This window comes from Equus quagga, chromosome 4 (assembly GCF_021613505.1).
Source record: "Equus quagga isolate Etosha38 chromosome 4, UCLA_HA_Equagga_1.0, whole genome shotgun sequence".
NCBI classification, from domain to species: domain Eukaryota; kingdom Metazoa; phylum Chordata; class Mammalia; order Perissodactyla; family Equidae; genus Equus; species Equus quagga.
The window spans coordinates 50,426,263-50,441,745 of NC_060270.1; the positions used below are offsets into that span (position 1 = coordinate 50,426,263).

At 37.6% G+C, this 15,483-nt stretch overlaps 1 protein-coding gene across 19 annotated transcripts in view; it reads left to right on the forward strand.

Moving 5' to 3' along the window:
* The window catches only part of MECOM (MDS1 and EVI1 complex locus), a 533,910-nt gene extending 518,896 nt beyond the window's left edge, over window positions 1-15,014 (forward strand). For 17 of the 19 annotated variants that reach the window (XM_046658714.1, XM_046658715.1, XM_046658716.1 and 14 more), the window contains 5 exons: window positions 1,926-2,095; window positions 4,302-4,446; window positions 8,219-8,455; window positions 9,302-9,485; window positions 13,459-15,014. In XM_046658714.1, coding sequence (XP_046514670.1) covers window positions 1,926-2,095; window positions 4,302-4,446; window positions 8,219-8,455; window positions 9,302-9,485; window positions 13,459-13,593 — 871 coding nt within the window. In that variant the 3' untranslated portion in view covers window positions 13,594-15,014. The remainder of the gene's footprint in view (window positions 1-1,925; window positions 2,096-4,301; window positions 4,447-8,218; window positions 8,456-9,301; window positions 9,486-13,458) is intronic. The other 2 variants (XM_046658720.1, XM_046658725.1) reach the window with 2 other exon arrangements.
* Window positions 15,015-15,483: the final 469 nt, after the last annotated feature.

A 15,483-nucleotide genomic window follows, 5' to 3' on the forward strand; every position in this document is an offset into this window, starting at 1 on the left:
GATATTTCTACTTTCTGTGTGATAGAATGCACGTGCTATAATAGGTCTCAGAGAGATATGAAAATGGGATGTGTTAGGTGATTTCCCTTTTCGAGAAAATTTCATATCCAAGTAATTCTGCTTAAGTGGAAGGAAAAATTTCCACATTTACATTTTTTAAGGCCAAGGGTCTGGTATGCAACTATGATATCATGCCCATTTTACTCTTTCTTTGTACCTGAATTCAGTGATTTTATTCTACCCCGTAAATGGTGCTATTATTATATGTATTTTTAAAAACACAAACCAGAATTTTGGCATAGCTGGAGATCTTAATTATTTGTCCAGCTCCTTTATTTTATAAGTAAAAATATTCAAATCCACAGATGCTAATTGCCTCCTCTCAAGTCTGGTATTAACAGATCCGGAATTACAACCCAGGCCTGCAGCTCTCATGTCAGCGTTTTTATCTCATAGCATGATCTCAAAGCCTCCCTTGACCCATGTGTTCACATCCAGTGACAAGGAAGGCTGGGTCGTGTACTGCTCAGGATTGTGTTGTGTGTTCATTTTAAGAATTTCTGAGCCTTAGGCTTTGATCTGATCTGTCCCTCAACCACTTACTAATTTACTGGAGTAGAATGGAATGACTTTTTATTTGGGAGCCCTCGACCTTTTGGCCAAGACATTAGCAGAGGAAAGATACCAACTTACAGATGATTACTATTGGTTAGAAAGTCCTTATTGGCGGATTTTATTCCTATTAGAGTGGATGATGTTTATTAGATTTGGAAAAGCCTCTTCGCATACAAGCAGAAAGTTGGAAGCATGTCAAAGATAAAATCTCTCTTCCTCGTGATTTGTGTGGAAAATGTTTTGAGTGAAAATTTTTCTAAAGTGTTGGACGGGAGTACAGTTTTTTCTATTAGTATTTCCTAGGTTTTTCTGCTCAGTACAACGTAAATGTGCTAGTTGTACTATGTTCTCATCCCAGTGGGCTTTGGAAGTTGACCAAGTTATTGCAGAGAAGGCTATGACTCCATATATGTATATATTTTTCAACAGCAGAGGCTAAAATATTACAACTACTATCAATGTGAGATTTCACACATTTTTTAAGTAATATTATGACTGAGGAAAGTTGAGGAATCTCATGGTGCCAGAATAGTTTTTTAAGGGGGAAAATTAAATCAGTCCTTGACCTGGTTTATTGATACTATGCCAAAGTACCTAGCTTAACAGATTTGTTTTCTCCACCAAACTAACTAGACTTCTGGCATCAGGGAGAGACAGCCCTAGAAGCCCAAACACTTCGAGTGGAATGGGGTGATTTCTGATGTAGAGCACTTGAACCAGTGAGCCTGCATTCAAAAGTGGGAGGACAAGGGCCCTTCACACATGGAAGAATGAGTTAGGGATTTTCTGCCGGCTAAGTTAGAAATCTTCACTTAAAAGTCATCTGGAGAAAAGTGGAGTTTTTCTTTCAAGCTACGCACAAATGAAAAATCATAGACACAAATAATGCAATGTTTACTTTAAAATGCCAGAGAAGACCCCATAAATTACCCCTTTCTGGTGGCGAGAGAGGGATTACATTTTTATTTTCTGACTAAAGCAGAACTTCAAAGTAATTTATGATTTTTTTTATCTCATGGAAGGCAGAAACAATTAGCCAACTAATAATAAGTGCCTTCCTGAAAGATAGACCTGGTTCAGAACTGCCACAGACTCTTTAAGAAAAATAGAACTGGAAAATTGGAGGGAAAGGTCATGAAAATCTTTGAAGAAATCAGTCTGTTCGAACTGAAATCTTGACTGTGTGAATAATGCCTGTGCCTTTTCTTTAAAAGTTGTTTTATGGGGGTTAATTTTGGATATCTGGTTTACTCGTCTTGAGAGATATTTTTCGATTTGCTTGCAAGTATTTTCTCTGTGTTTATTTTCAGATGCAAATACTGTGACAGATCGTTTAGCATATCTTCTAACTTGCAGCGGCACGTTCGCAACATTCACAATAAGGAGAAGCCCTTCAAGTGTCACTTATGTGATAGGTGTTTCGGTCAACAAACCAACCTAGACAGACACCTAAAGAAACATGAGAATGGAAACATGTCTGGTAGGTACTCGGTCGTGTTATGAGGAGAAGAGGGCTTAGCTTTCTTATTTTAAAAGGTAATTGTGATCTTTTTTCTCTGATTCCACTTTGACACCAGAATCAGATCCTACTGTGAAAATTGGCAGCACATTTCCTTTCAGATTTTAGCATGATGTGATCATTGAATAATAGACAACTCAGGACCTCATTTGGATTTTTTTTCATTCTCCTGGATTTAGAGCCATCGCAATAAGCAACCTCAAGCGAAGAGAACCATGACCCACATTCACAGGAGACTTGTGAATCAAGAGTTTCTAAATTGCAGGGAACAACTTTCAACCTATTGGCACAGACTGTGGCCCCCAGGCATGGGAGGATTGCCAGGTGGCAGCCCCATAATGCTATGCTCTGGGTATCAACCCAGAAATCACGGCTACTTTTGCAGAAGGCCTGCAGTTCAGAGAACCACTCCAGGGTAACTTTTTTCGAGATCAGTGATAGAAGATTGTCGACCAGATCAGAGCTACCTAGAGCAGATGATTTGTGATTTTGGTCACAAATTCTGATGCAGAATTAAGTTGAGAGTAACTGGCAAAAAACTTGCCTTCCCTTAACTGACACTTGCCAGCACATAGAAAAAGAGATGGTCTGTTTTCTTGCCTTTGGCTTGTAATGGTTAGATAATAAGCCATTAACTAATATTTTCCAGCTGGCGTATGTGTGTGGAGCCAACCTGTACAGCCATAATTTGTTTCTAAAGAATCGAGAAAATTCTTGGGGGCGAGCATGGAATTTAGGAGAAGAGATTTTAAGAACAGAAAAAAGTTGGATTTACACAAAGTAGTAATTATTACTTAAGGAAATTATTTTATTATTAATCCTTTCTCCACTGTACAAGCACATTTCTTATGACCTTGGATGGCTACGGCTTAGAACTATATCCTGTTCACTTCCCTCAAAGCCAAAAAATCTAATGATCATGGTTTAAAAATATCAGATTTTAGAGACAGAAGTCTAAACCAATATGCAAAACTGGCCAGACTGTCTAACTGTGTGTACTCTTAGAGTTTACCACTATAACTTTTCCAATCAAAATTATTTCAGAAAAAAATAAGTTAAAAATGTAACATGAAAGTTAAATATTTATATGTCAACCCAGATTATAACTTCTTTAGGCTGGGAGATGTTCTAACCTCTTGTTTTTGTCATCTAGACTATTGTGATGAACTCTTAGACTATAGATATTTTGTGGGCAAGATAAACAGCATGAAATGAATGTTAGTCTAAAGTTTGACCACATATAAAGTTTTTATAGTGTCTAAATGTATGGAAACCTTACAGCAATCTTGTGATACAGGCATTATGATTCTGATTATATCAGTAGGAAGCTGAAGATCATCCGGCAATCAGCAGATGCAATTTTGTCCTCTGAATACTATACCACCCCAATCTCTGGGCTGGTGTCTTCTGAGTCTACCCACTGCTTAGCCACCAGATCAGAATGTAGAATTCTCAGCATGTTTTCAGACTTTGTTTGGTAACATACTTTAGCACAGGAGCAGTAAACATATATTGACTGCAACCAGGACTGGGTGTGCAGGGTCTTCTGGCAGAATCTATTTAAGACCTTTCTATAATTTGCCTCACCCTATCTCCTTCTTGTAGGAATAAAAATGTTCCCATGTCACAGTGGGAATAGGAAGAATCCAGTGGGAGAAACAACATCTTTGAGATCCTGTACTTCATGATTTCAGTAGTTCAAAACATTCTCCAAGGGACTTTTTTTCTTTTTCGGAAGATTGGCCCTAAGCTAACATTTATTGCTAATCTTCCTCTTTTTTTTTTCTTTTCCTCCCCAAAGCCCCGGTACATAGCTGTATATCCTAGTTGTGAGTCATTCTAGTTCCTCTGTGTGGGACGCCGCCACAGCATGGTTTGATGAGCGGTGTGTAGGTCCGTGCCCAGGTTCCAAACTGGCCTCTGGGCCTCTGAAGTGGAGCATGCAAACTTAACCACTTGGCCTTGGGGCCAGCCCGCTAAAGGACTTTGATTAGCATGTGCCCTATGGTAAATTGGGAAGACTTTGACCTCCTAAAGTTGCCATTATTAATATTCAAAAGAGCCTGTTTTAGGAAACAACATTGATTAAATGAAGAAGGAGTGGGGTTCAAAATAAGTTGCCATATAGTTAATAGTCCTATTCACAAAAGGCTTTCTCCCCCCTCAGGTACGGCAACATCATCGCCTCATTCTGAACTGGAAAGTACAGGTGCCATTCTCGATGACAAAGAAGATGCTTACTTCACAGAAATTCGAAATTTCATTGGGAATAGCAACCACAGCAGCCAGTCTCCCAGGAACACAGAGGAGAGGTAAAACTGGATTTTTCCTGTTTAAATGCTGTGAGTTCTGAAATGAATGTTTTCCAATACATTTTCTCTGCTCACTTTCATGACGCTACTATTACTCCTACCCCCAACGGCTGGTATTTATTTCACGCAGATTAAAAACCAAAGGGCCAGCCCCAGTGGCCTAGTGGTTGAGCTCAGCGTGCTCCACTTCAGTGGCTCGGGTTCAGTTCCAGGATGTGGACCTACACTACTCGTCTGTTAGTGGCCGTGCTGTGATGCTGCTCACGTAAAAAAGGAAGAAAAGAGGAAGATTGGCAGTGGATGTTAGCTCAGGGGGAATCTTCCTCAGCAAAAAACAGACAGACAAACAAAAACTAAATGCTCTTCTAAGCACTTTACTATGTATATTAATGAATTTAATTATCCTAATAACCCTATGAGATATAGCAACGGTTATTATGTAATTTTATCAGTGAAGGAGTGGAGACTTTGAAGGTTAAATAGCTTGCCAGAGGTCACAAAAGTAATAAGTGGGATTCAACCTGGGCTTTCCAATTCCAGGGCCCATGCTTTTGCCACCATACTCTTCTGCCTCTCTTGAGAGCTAACTAGAATATTTTATCAAAACTTGTCAGGTAGAAAGGAAAGCCACCACAGGGATTCAGTTGAATCACTGGTCAATAGTGGTTACTATTATATATGATATATTATAGATAGTACAGATAATATGTGACTGTACATGTTATATGACTATATGCATATGACTATGCATATCTGTATATATATTTATGTATTTATGTCTTGCATATTTATATATGAAATACCCATTTAGTGTCACCCAAGTATTTTTTACACAGAAACCATTTGAGACGTCTTAATAAGATTCTGTCACTATCTTATATGCTCTCAAGTGGATGCTCATTTAATTCTGGTGTGTTTGTTTCAGTGGCTATAATCATCCTTGTTTTTAGTGACCTGGTACACTAGCTCCCTCTTGTCAGCATCAACATCAAGCATATATGGTGTAATTAATAAAGAAACATTTTTAATGCTGCTGATAATAATTAACACTTACTTAGTATTTTACATTTTATGTGATGTTAATGAAACATCATTTCACCAAAACTACTGGATTTAATTTTTCTTATCTGTAACTTTTAATTAAATATCTCGCATTGAGAGCTAGATTTTTCTGAACATAATTAAATTAGGATGCTGCATTGTAAATTTTCATGTAACATGAGAGTTCTATTATGGGCCAGTCCCAGTGGCCTAGTGGTTAAGTTTGCCACACTCTGTTTTGGTGGCCTGGGTTCGGTTCCTGGGTGCAGACCTACACCACTCATCTGTCAGTGGGCATGCTGTGGTGGTGGCTCACATACAAAAAGAGGAGGATTGGCAGCAGATGTTAGCTCAGGGTGAATCTTACTCAGCAAAAAAAAAAAAAAAAAAGAAAAGAAAAGAAAAAAAGAAAGTTCCATTACTTTTCATCACACAAATATTATTTAACCATAATAATGTCTTCTAGTTTTGATGCTATTAAAAGTCAAAGTTAATTATTTTAGGTAGTTTTTCCATTAAGGCAAGCTTCAGCTAAACATTATTTCCCAAGATAAGGTAGAAATATATAACCTCTTCTTTTCTTCATCTTATATAACTTAACTAAACTCTATAACTCTCTTAACTAAAGAAAAAAAAAAGAAGATCTGCTGTTGCATGACCCTTCCCAGCCTCTAAGAAGTCTTATAAAAACTACAACTTTGTGCAGTTGGAGTATCTTTCTCTCTGCTCACCCATTTGTGTGTGTGTGTGTGTGTGTGTGTGTGTGAGAGAGAGAGGGAGAGAGAGAAAGATGAGGCAGATGATAAGTACAAAGTAATAAGGACAAGTAAGAAAGGAGTCACAATCTTCCGTTTTGATCATGATATTTACAAATAAGTAATATTGAACCAAAAATACCATCTGGGTTCTGAGATGCCTTTTCAGATTTTCTAGCCCTTAAGTGGAGACCTGTGAGCCCATAGAGCTGCAACAGCTGGCTTCAACATGTCTCAACAGCACAGAAGTAAGAAGACTGAGTCATCTAACTTCCCCCCTCGACTCCTATTGGGCTACTTTTGATAAATAATTTATCCTCCATAAATTGTCGTGTTTGAAAGCACAATTAACAAATAGATATCTTAATCAGATTGGCTTTGTTACTTTTGGTTTTCATCCATGCACTCTTTTGTTCTTTTACTTTTTCTTTCATTTTTAAAAATAACAATTTCAATCCGTTCAAGCCAGCAAATTGGCAATGTATCTGGAAACTAATAATTTACGTCTGTGCAAAACATGTTTTCATCGTTCTTTGATAAAACAGGTTAAGAGATTGGTTATATAAAAAGCTTAATAATGATGATAGGACTTTTTCTAGGATTTTTACTCTATGCATCTGTCAGACGCAAGAGGGTTTTATTTTTTAAACTTTTTACCCTGGGAAATCTAAATGCTAAATTACACTTATTTTTTTTGTGTGGGAAAGTGATGAGGTGCATTGCTGATACGTGGTCTTCCGTAGTCTGAAAAATAGTTCCCTGAAATGTGAAAATCGTACATGACGGTAAAAACAACGCAACAGTTTCCACGAGTTTTCTGAATTAGTGACTAGGAAAAGAAGCAAGACCAACGGAGAGATTATGAATGGCTAGGCCATCGGGACCCCTGGATGCCTGTGATGTTCTATCCCTAACAAGCTTCCTGAGTTTGAGGGAGTGCCTTAACTTCTCTGCTCATATGTCTTTAAAAGGAGGAGGTTAGGAAGAAAGATTCTCTAGTTCAAAGCATTTATAATTATTTTGTAACTTAATTTCAACTTTTAAATCTTACAATGAAACTTAAATTCAGTTTACACATACTGTAATGTTTAGGTCCTGAAAAGTTTATCCTAGTTTTATAAATACTGTCAAATGTATTAAAATGGGACTTCTATATAATTAAACTCTTTTTTATAATTAAACTTTTTAATCACATATTACAGTCCCTGCAACCACAAACTAAAATGTAGCAGTTGACTTTTAAAATACAATATTCTTCTTTGTATCATTATATTAAGACATGCTTGCTAAGTAGGCTTTCAAAGATAATTGTACAATTACAATTTTAGATCACTTCCCGCCCAAAGTTATCCTGGGGAGCAAAGAATTTTTTTACATTCAGACCATTAAGGACAATTTGATAAGAGCCGATGAGCTCTCAGTCACTTCCAAGTTTGAGTGTTTAAGTGGTGTCTACCACAAATGTCGCCTAGAAATATCAAATACCCGTTGGTCCTTGGCAGCTACCTTACCATTTTCTTTGAATTCTTAGATTCACTTTAGACATACGTGTTGAAGCTTTTGTGAGTGTTACTCAGGGATATGAGTTTTCCAGAAATTTATTATTTTAAATGGTGGGGACTTGTAATTAGGCAACATTATGTAGAGAGAACATTTGCGTGCTTTTTTACATCATATATAACAATATCATTTATCAGGCAAAAGCCTGATAAAGAATAAGAGACTGAGATTGTTTTTCCAGTTCTGCCAGAGGCTCCATTTATAATCTGAATAATGAACCAATTATTTTTTTTTCTTCATTTTCTCATCTGAAGTTACATTATTTTCCCATGGTTTCCAGAAAGTATAAACAATAAATAGACTAGAGAAGTATGGAAAAATCTAAACTGTTGTTAGGAAGACATGATAATTAAGCTAACGCACATTTAAAAATGGAACCAATCATTGGACCTTTTTCTTTTTCATGCTTTTGGAAGAATGAATGGCAGTCACTTTAAGGATGAAAAGGCTTTGGTGGCCAGTCAAAATTCAGATTTACTGGATGATGAAGAAGTAGAAGATGAAGTGTTGTTAGATGAGGAGGATGAAGACAACGATATTACTGGAAAAACAGGAAAGGAACCAGTGACCAGTAATTTGCATGAAGGAAACCCTGAGGATGATTATGAAGAAACCAGCGCCCTGGAGATGAGTTGCAAGACGTCCCCAGTGAGGTGAGTGCCTCAGGTGATGTTGGTAAATAAGCAAGCGTAGACACACATATAATTCCTCCTGCTCTTTCCTTCCACTAGAGCAATATTTCAGGTGATAAGCAATTTGTGAGTAATAAATCCTAAAAAAGTAAATTTGAATTAGCAAGGAATACTCAGTGGATTAATTCTAACTAGATGAAAATAAGGTGGCCATCAACATAATCCGCAAGAGTATAAATACATCAGTGTTTGTGGAACTCTGATTAACCTGAGGTAGGAAGTAGAAATGAAAATTATAAAGTACACAATCAGTTATTTAGACTCTACCTATAAAACTGAAAGAAAAATAGAGATTTCAACATAATCTAATTCATTCAAAAATCTGGTGTCTTATAAGTCAAATATTATTGAGATAAATTTCACTTAATTTGATATATATGTAGTCTATATACATAGATTTTTAGACGGAAAATATTAACCAAATGGTTAAATTGATGAGAATATTATATTTTCATATGGATACTGGGTGCTAACTAAATATTATCACAACTGGCTTTATTTCAAATGGAAATTATGGACGTATGAATTCTGTCTCCACTGCATTGCTGATTTCACATGTCATTGACCTTCACTCTTTGTCTCAAATATATGCTTCCTTTAGTTATGAAAAATCTTAAAAGAAATCATTTTTAAGATATAGTATTTGTAAACATTTTAAAGATCCCAATAATTGATGCATGCTACTTTATACTGCAAATATAATATGAAGTTTGACAGCTGTATAGATTCAAATGAAAAGTGATTTGATTGGATGACAAACTGGAAAAGAAAAAAAATCCTCTGTGCTTTCCCATTGGTTCATTTTAGGTATAAAGAGGAAGAATATAAAACTGGACTTTCTGCTCTAGATCATATAAGGCACTTCACAGATAGCCTCAAAATGAGGAAAATGGAAGATAATCAATATACTGAAGCTGAGCTGTCTTCTTTTAGTACTTCCCATGTACCGGAGGAGCTTAAACAGCCGTTACACAGAAAGTCCAAATCACAGGTACATATTTTCCTGCAGTCTAGCATCATGATGACATGGTGCCTTTGATGCCAAAGGCAGATAGTCGATCTTTCTAATATTCTAGAATCTGAACAGGTTCAGATGCTTTACTCAAAATGTTCATATCTTTACTCTATGACTGAATCCAAAATAGTTAACCAATTTGTTGTTAGTGCCGTTGAGTAGATTCCAACTCCTAGTGACCCTGTGGACAGCAGAGCAGAACCCTGCCTGGTCTTTTTGGGTCATCCTCTCACCTTCTGCTGCTATATCACATGATGCTCTGCGCTATTCATAGGGTTTTCATGGCCAGTGTTTTTGGAAGTGGGTGGCCAGGTGCTTCTTCCTAGTCTGTCTTAGTCTGGAAGCTCTGATGAAACCTGTCCACCATGGGTGACCCTGCTGGTATTTGAAATATCGGTGGCATAGCTTTCAGCATCACAGCAAGATGCAGCAGATGCCGTAGTATGACAACCGACAGATGGATGGTATGGTTCCCTGACCGGGAAACAAACCCAGGTGATGACGGTGAGACTACCAAGTTAATCAATACAGCAATTAATATGGATGCATTCTGCACAGAAACTTCTGTGACAAACCCTGTCCTACAATAATCTTTCCTTTACTTTGCAATTCTCTTACTTCTGTAGAAATAGCCCATAATGTTTTCTTGCACCTATTTATATATTACTTTAGAATTATTTTCTAATTGCTTTGTATCTATAGTTTTTATCAACCCAATTATATTTTAAGAGTTTTGGAAAGTGAATTCTGTCCTTATTTTTTTGTCCCTTACTATATATAGTTAAGTAACAAGTCATCTAATTATAGAATTTAGGAGTAAACTGAGGTCAGAGATGAAATGAGTTGCTGACAAAAGTCTGCAGCAACTTAACGGCAGATCTGGAAATAAAACCTATCAATTTTTATTGAGTGAATGAACGAATGGTGCCCAAGTTCATTGGGCTCTACAGCATTCTATTAGCACCGTGGTAACTAAAATAAATTCAGTTAGGGATCCATAAATACCAATTAAAAACCTCAATTCTTTTATCATAAAAAAAAAGGAAGTCAGTACTTTTTACTTGACAATCACACTCAACCAGATTGTTCATTCAGGTCAATTAGAAAAAGGTGCTTCCTGTTATTATCATATTTGTTGGTCATTTTGGTCTAATTGTTTGATCCATTCGTCTACTTTAGAGGTGGCCTGATATATCAAACCATGTGACCATGTTGACTTGTACATTTGGAAATTATTTCCTATTTGGCTGAGATGTTTTGGGCTGGTCTTAACATCAAATGTGGTCATATCTCAGCTAAGGCGGGGAAAACATTACACCACTGAGATAATTTGAAGTTTTAAATATCAATCAGTTCAGTAAAAAGTCTAAGAGATCATGTATGGTAATAGGCAAAATAAATGTGTTTTTTTCTGAATTGAAGTAAAAGGAGCCAGCCTCACACTGCACTTGCCTAGCCCCCTGAACTTGAGAACATCACTGCATGATTATGGATACCATTTCCTCATTGTAAAGCGGGGTGAGTGGAGCAGATAGCTAAGATTCCTTCCCGCTCTATGATTTAACTGACAGAAAGATGAATTTTCAGGTTCTAACATTAAAAGTAAACTAGCCAGAGTAGGTATCTCATTTTCGCTTAGAGACAACCATAAGAGGTGGCTAGTACTTTTTTTAATCTTTGATGTCCCGTTCTTCTTTCCTTGCTGATCAGAGATACGGGAGGAGCTAGGTTTTCCTTTTCTTTTAAAATTTCTTTTAATTATTCCACCAAAAATACTTTTCATTATGAGACACAATACCTAAAAATTCCTGAAACTGTCAGAAGTGATAGAAATAGAAAGCAGAAGGGCCTGCAAACCCAGAGATAATGGATATGATAGATTCAGTACCAGCATTTTGACGTTAAGTCCCTGCCCAGCTGGGCTAACAATTGCCATCAAGAAATACCAGCAATCCTAGCTCATATTTTTGTTGTTACTTGATAATGTCACTATATCAGTTTGCAAATAGTCAGGCCTTTTTGCAAATTGACTTTATTTCATGAGACTCTTTATTCATTCACTCAGTTGTTATTAACTGTCACTTATGTGCTGGGCACTGATCTTTGCGCATGAAAATGTTTATTTCCCTTGATTACCAAAGGCAGATAATCTATATTTGCCATTTTCTAGAAGCTGAATAGATTCAGATGCTTTACTCAAAACATCCGTTTGTTTACTCTGTGATTTTTAAAGATTGAATCCAAAGTGGTTGAACAGTACATCAGTGGCTGCATTCTGCATGGAATCCTCTGTGAAAAACTCTATCCTACAAAAATCAATTTCATGATAATAGGTGCTAATTATGTCACACTGAGCTGAGCACTGTGTGTAAGTCAGTGCTTGTGGTTCCTCCGCAACCTGTGGAGGCCAGGTTTTGTTATTGCTATCCTCATTTTATATGAGGAAAGTGACCTTGAAAGATTAAGCAATTTGCCCAAGGCCACACAGCTAGTTGAGTAGAGGCAGGTTAGAAGCCAGGATTAAAACTTAGGCTTCCAAAATTTTGTCTGTAGTCCCCTTCATCTTCCTAAATATCGGAATGGGTTTTGTTTAACAGAAACCATTTCAGAATATTCTTTTCTCTTGATCTCTAAAAGTGGGTACATAATTAGAATAGATAGTTCAAGTTCAAAGCTCCTTTACCTAGACTTTAAACTCTGTGACCCAGCCCAGTGCCTGGCATTGAGTAGATGCTTCAGAAATATTTACTATATGTCTGCTGAGATTTTGTAGAGGTCGGGAAAACAAATTGCATACATAAAAGTCAAATGCGTACATTTAGAGCAATGACCCAGCAAATCAAAATCAGCCTGCAAGGGCAGATTTTCTAACTGAGACGCCATGATTAGGGAAGAAACCACAGACCTGCCACATGTCTCAGCATGACTCCCAGAGATGAAATTCTGCTTCACAACAGAGGCATTTCATCCTTGTTTACAGACGGTGGAATGTCTTTGGCAGGACTTTAATGATTCCACTTCAGCAGCATTTGACAAGCAAGTTTAGCCACGGATGAGACCAACAATAGCAAATCAACAGTGAAAAGTTCACTTGCAAGTCAAGAGCAAACATTTCATTTGAATATTTTACTTGGCAGCAAATGGGGGATTCTCTGGGCAGTTATTTCGAATTTGACATGATAATAGGGAAGAAAGAGCACTTCCTCATGGGGCACCTCAGCGCACCTCCTGCTCGGCAGACACTGGAACACAAGCTGGTTAGAATGATGTTGGTCTTGTGTTTCGTTTTATCTTTTGGTAGAACTGACTTGATCTACCTCCACTTGCAAGGTCTTTGGGTGTCAGCACTGAATATTTCAAGTGTGGAGGGGCACTGGAGAAAGGACACTGGATTAAAAGTTAGGCAGGAATAAGTTTTACTTATGCTACTCCACTGCCTAATCAAGTGACCTTGGGCAGGTCATTTCACCTCTTGTGCTCTCAGGTATAAAGTGCAGGAGTTGGTTGGACTATTGCCTCCACTAGCCCACAGTGCTGTCAAGGCCAGTCTGTATCTTATTCATATTTGCAGTTTCAGTCCTAAGCACACAATAATATTTTTGGTGAGTTGAACATGTCTGTGAACAGCGGATGGATGATTACCATATTTATGACTGGGGAAGGGGATGGCTCCTGTTTCTTAATGGAAGCACTATTGACATTTTAGGTAGGATAATTAACTTTTTGTCATATAGGTCGTGTAACTGTTGTGACCCCTAGGCACTGAAGGCCAGCAGTAACTCCACGTGGTTAGAACACACAAAAAAAGTCTCACGTTTTTCCAAACACACCCATAAGGGCTGCTGCTTCTCAGGGTCCCTGCTCTTCCTAACATTCGCCAATAACATTCTTCAGATCAAAAGTGATGTTTTTCAAATGCCATTTACCGAGTCTCTCCTCTTTACCCCAGGCATATGCTATGATGTTGTCATTGTCCGACAAGGAGTCCCTCCATTCCACATCCCACAGTTCTTCCAACGTGTGGCACAGTATGGCAAGGACTGCGGCGGAATCCAGTGCCATCCAGTCCATAAGCCACGTATGACATGACCAAGGTTGGCCAGAGTGGGACCAAGTCCAACAGTCACATGGCTCTTTCACATGGGACTACTTAAAAGACTGCTGAGCAGAATGCCTTAGAAACCTGAAGGGTCACTCATTTAAAGTCTGGTGACCTTAAACTGAATGATTAAAAAAACGAAAGAAAGAAAGAAAAAGAAAGAAAAAAGAAACTATTTATTCTCGATATTTTGTTTTGCACAGCAAAGGCAGCTGCTGACTTCTGGAGGATCAATGTGACTTAAAGCGATTCAGTGAAAAGGAAAAACTTGCTGGTCAGAAGGCATCTTCCAGTTCGTCCTGCCCGAGGGTGTGGGTGGGTGAGAGGGGCAGGTGAGGTGGCGGCAGTGATACGAACGAACACTCCATAGGAACTGAATTCTCTTTTTGTACAAGATCACCTGACACATGATTGGGAACAGTTGCTTTTAATTACAGATTTAATTTTTTCTTTGTTAAAGTTTTATGTAATTTAACCCTTTGAAGACGGAAGTAGTTGGATGAAATGCACACTCGATTGTTATAGAAACTATAACAGGGGGTACTTGCTCCCCATTAACTTTTGCCTTCTTAAGTACATTGTTTAAAATAGGGGAAAAGGGTATGTGTATATTGTAAACTATGGATGTTCAATGCTCAAAGAGGTTAAGTCAGTGAAGTAACCTGTTCATCACCAGTACCGCTGTACCACTACACTAATAAAATGTTTGCCAAATCCTTGTAATAACATCTTAATTTTAGACAATCATGTCACTGTTTTTTAATGTTTAATTTTTTTGTGTTGCGTGTATCATGTATTTATTTGTTGGCAAACTATTGTTTGTTGATTAAAATAGCACTGTTCCACTCAGCCACTACTTTCTGACGTCTGAGGCACACCCCTTTCCGAATTTCAAGGACCAAGGTGACTCGACCTGTGTATGGGAGTGCCAAATGGTGTTTGGCTTTTCTTAACATTCCCTTTTTTTTGTTGTTTTGTTTTCCTTCTTAATGAGCTAAATAAGAATAGATGCAACTTAGTTTTTGTAATACTGAAATTGATTCAATTGTATAAATGATTATAATTTCTTTCATGAAAGCATGATTCTTCTGATTAAAAGCTGTACCCCATATTTTATGCTGGTTGTCTGCAAGCTTGTGCGATGTTATGTTCATGTTAATCCTATTTGTAAAATGAAGTGTTCCAGACCTTATGTTAAAAGAGAGACGTAAATAACAGACTGTATTCAATTATTTTGCCCTTTGTTGAGGAACCAGATTTGTTTTCTTTTTGTTTGTAATCTCATTTTGAAATAATCGGCAAGTTGAGGTACTTTCTTCAAATGCTTTGTACAATATAAACTGTTATGCCTTTCAGTGCGTTACTATGGGAGGAACAACTAAAAAATAAAGACTTACAAAAATGGTTATTTTTCCCACTGTGTGATATTTTCCCTTCTCATGCAATTTTAGTTTCCCTTTGGGATCCAATGACTTAAAGATATGCTGTCTGAGACCTTGATGCCCTAAAAGATACATGGAGTGTGGAGCTTGTTTGTATTGTTGGTCCTTGGGAATTTGGGCTATCTGCCGCTCATTGTTCTGAACTTTCTCCATGTTGTGCAAAGTCAGGGCTCATGTGGAACACCATGTGGTGCTCAGTATGACTCCCTGTGTGCAACACCATTTTAGTTAGCACAGAGCAAGTTATACTTTTCCTATTCAGTTTTACATAGTGCATGCAAAAGTTCTATTTCTTATTCTTATTTTTTGTATGTGTGAGGAAGATTGTCGCTGAGCTAACATCTGTGCCCATCTTCCTCTATTTTATGTGGGATGTTGCCACAGCATGCCTTGATGAGCGGTGCTAGGTCCGTGCCCAGGATGTGAACCTGCG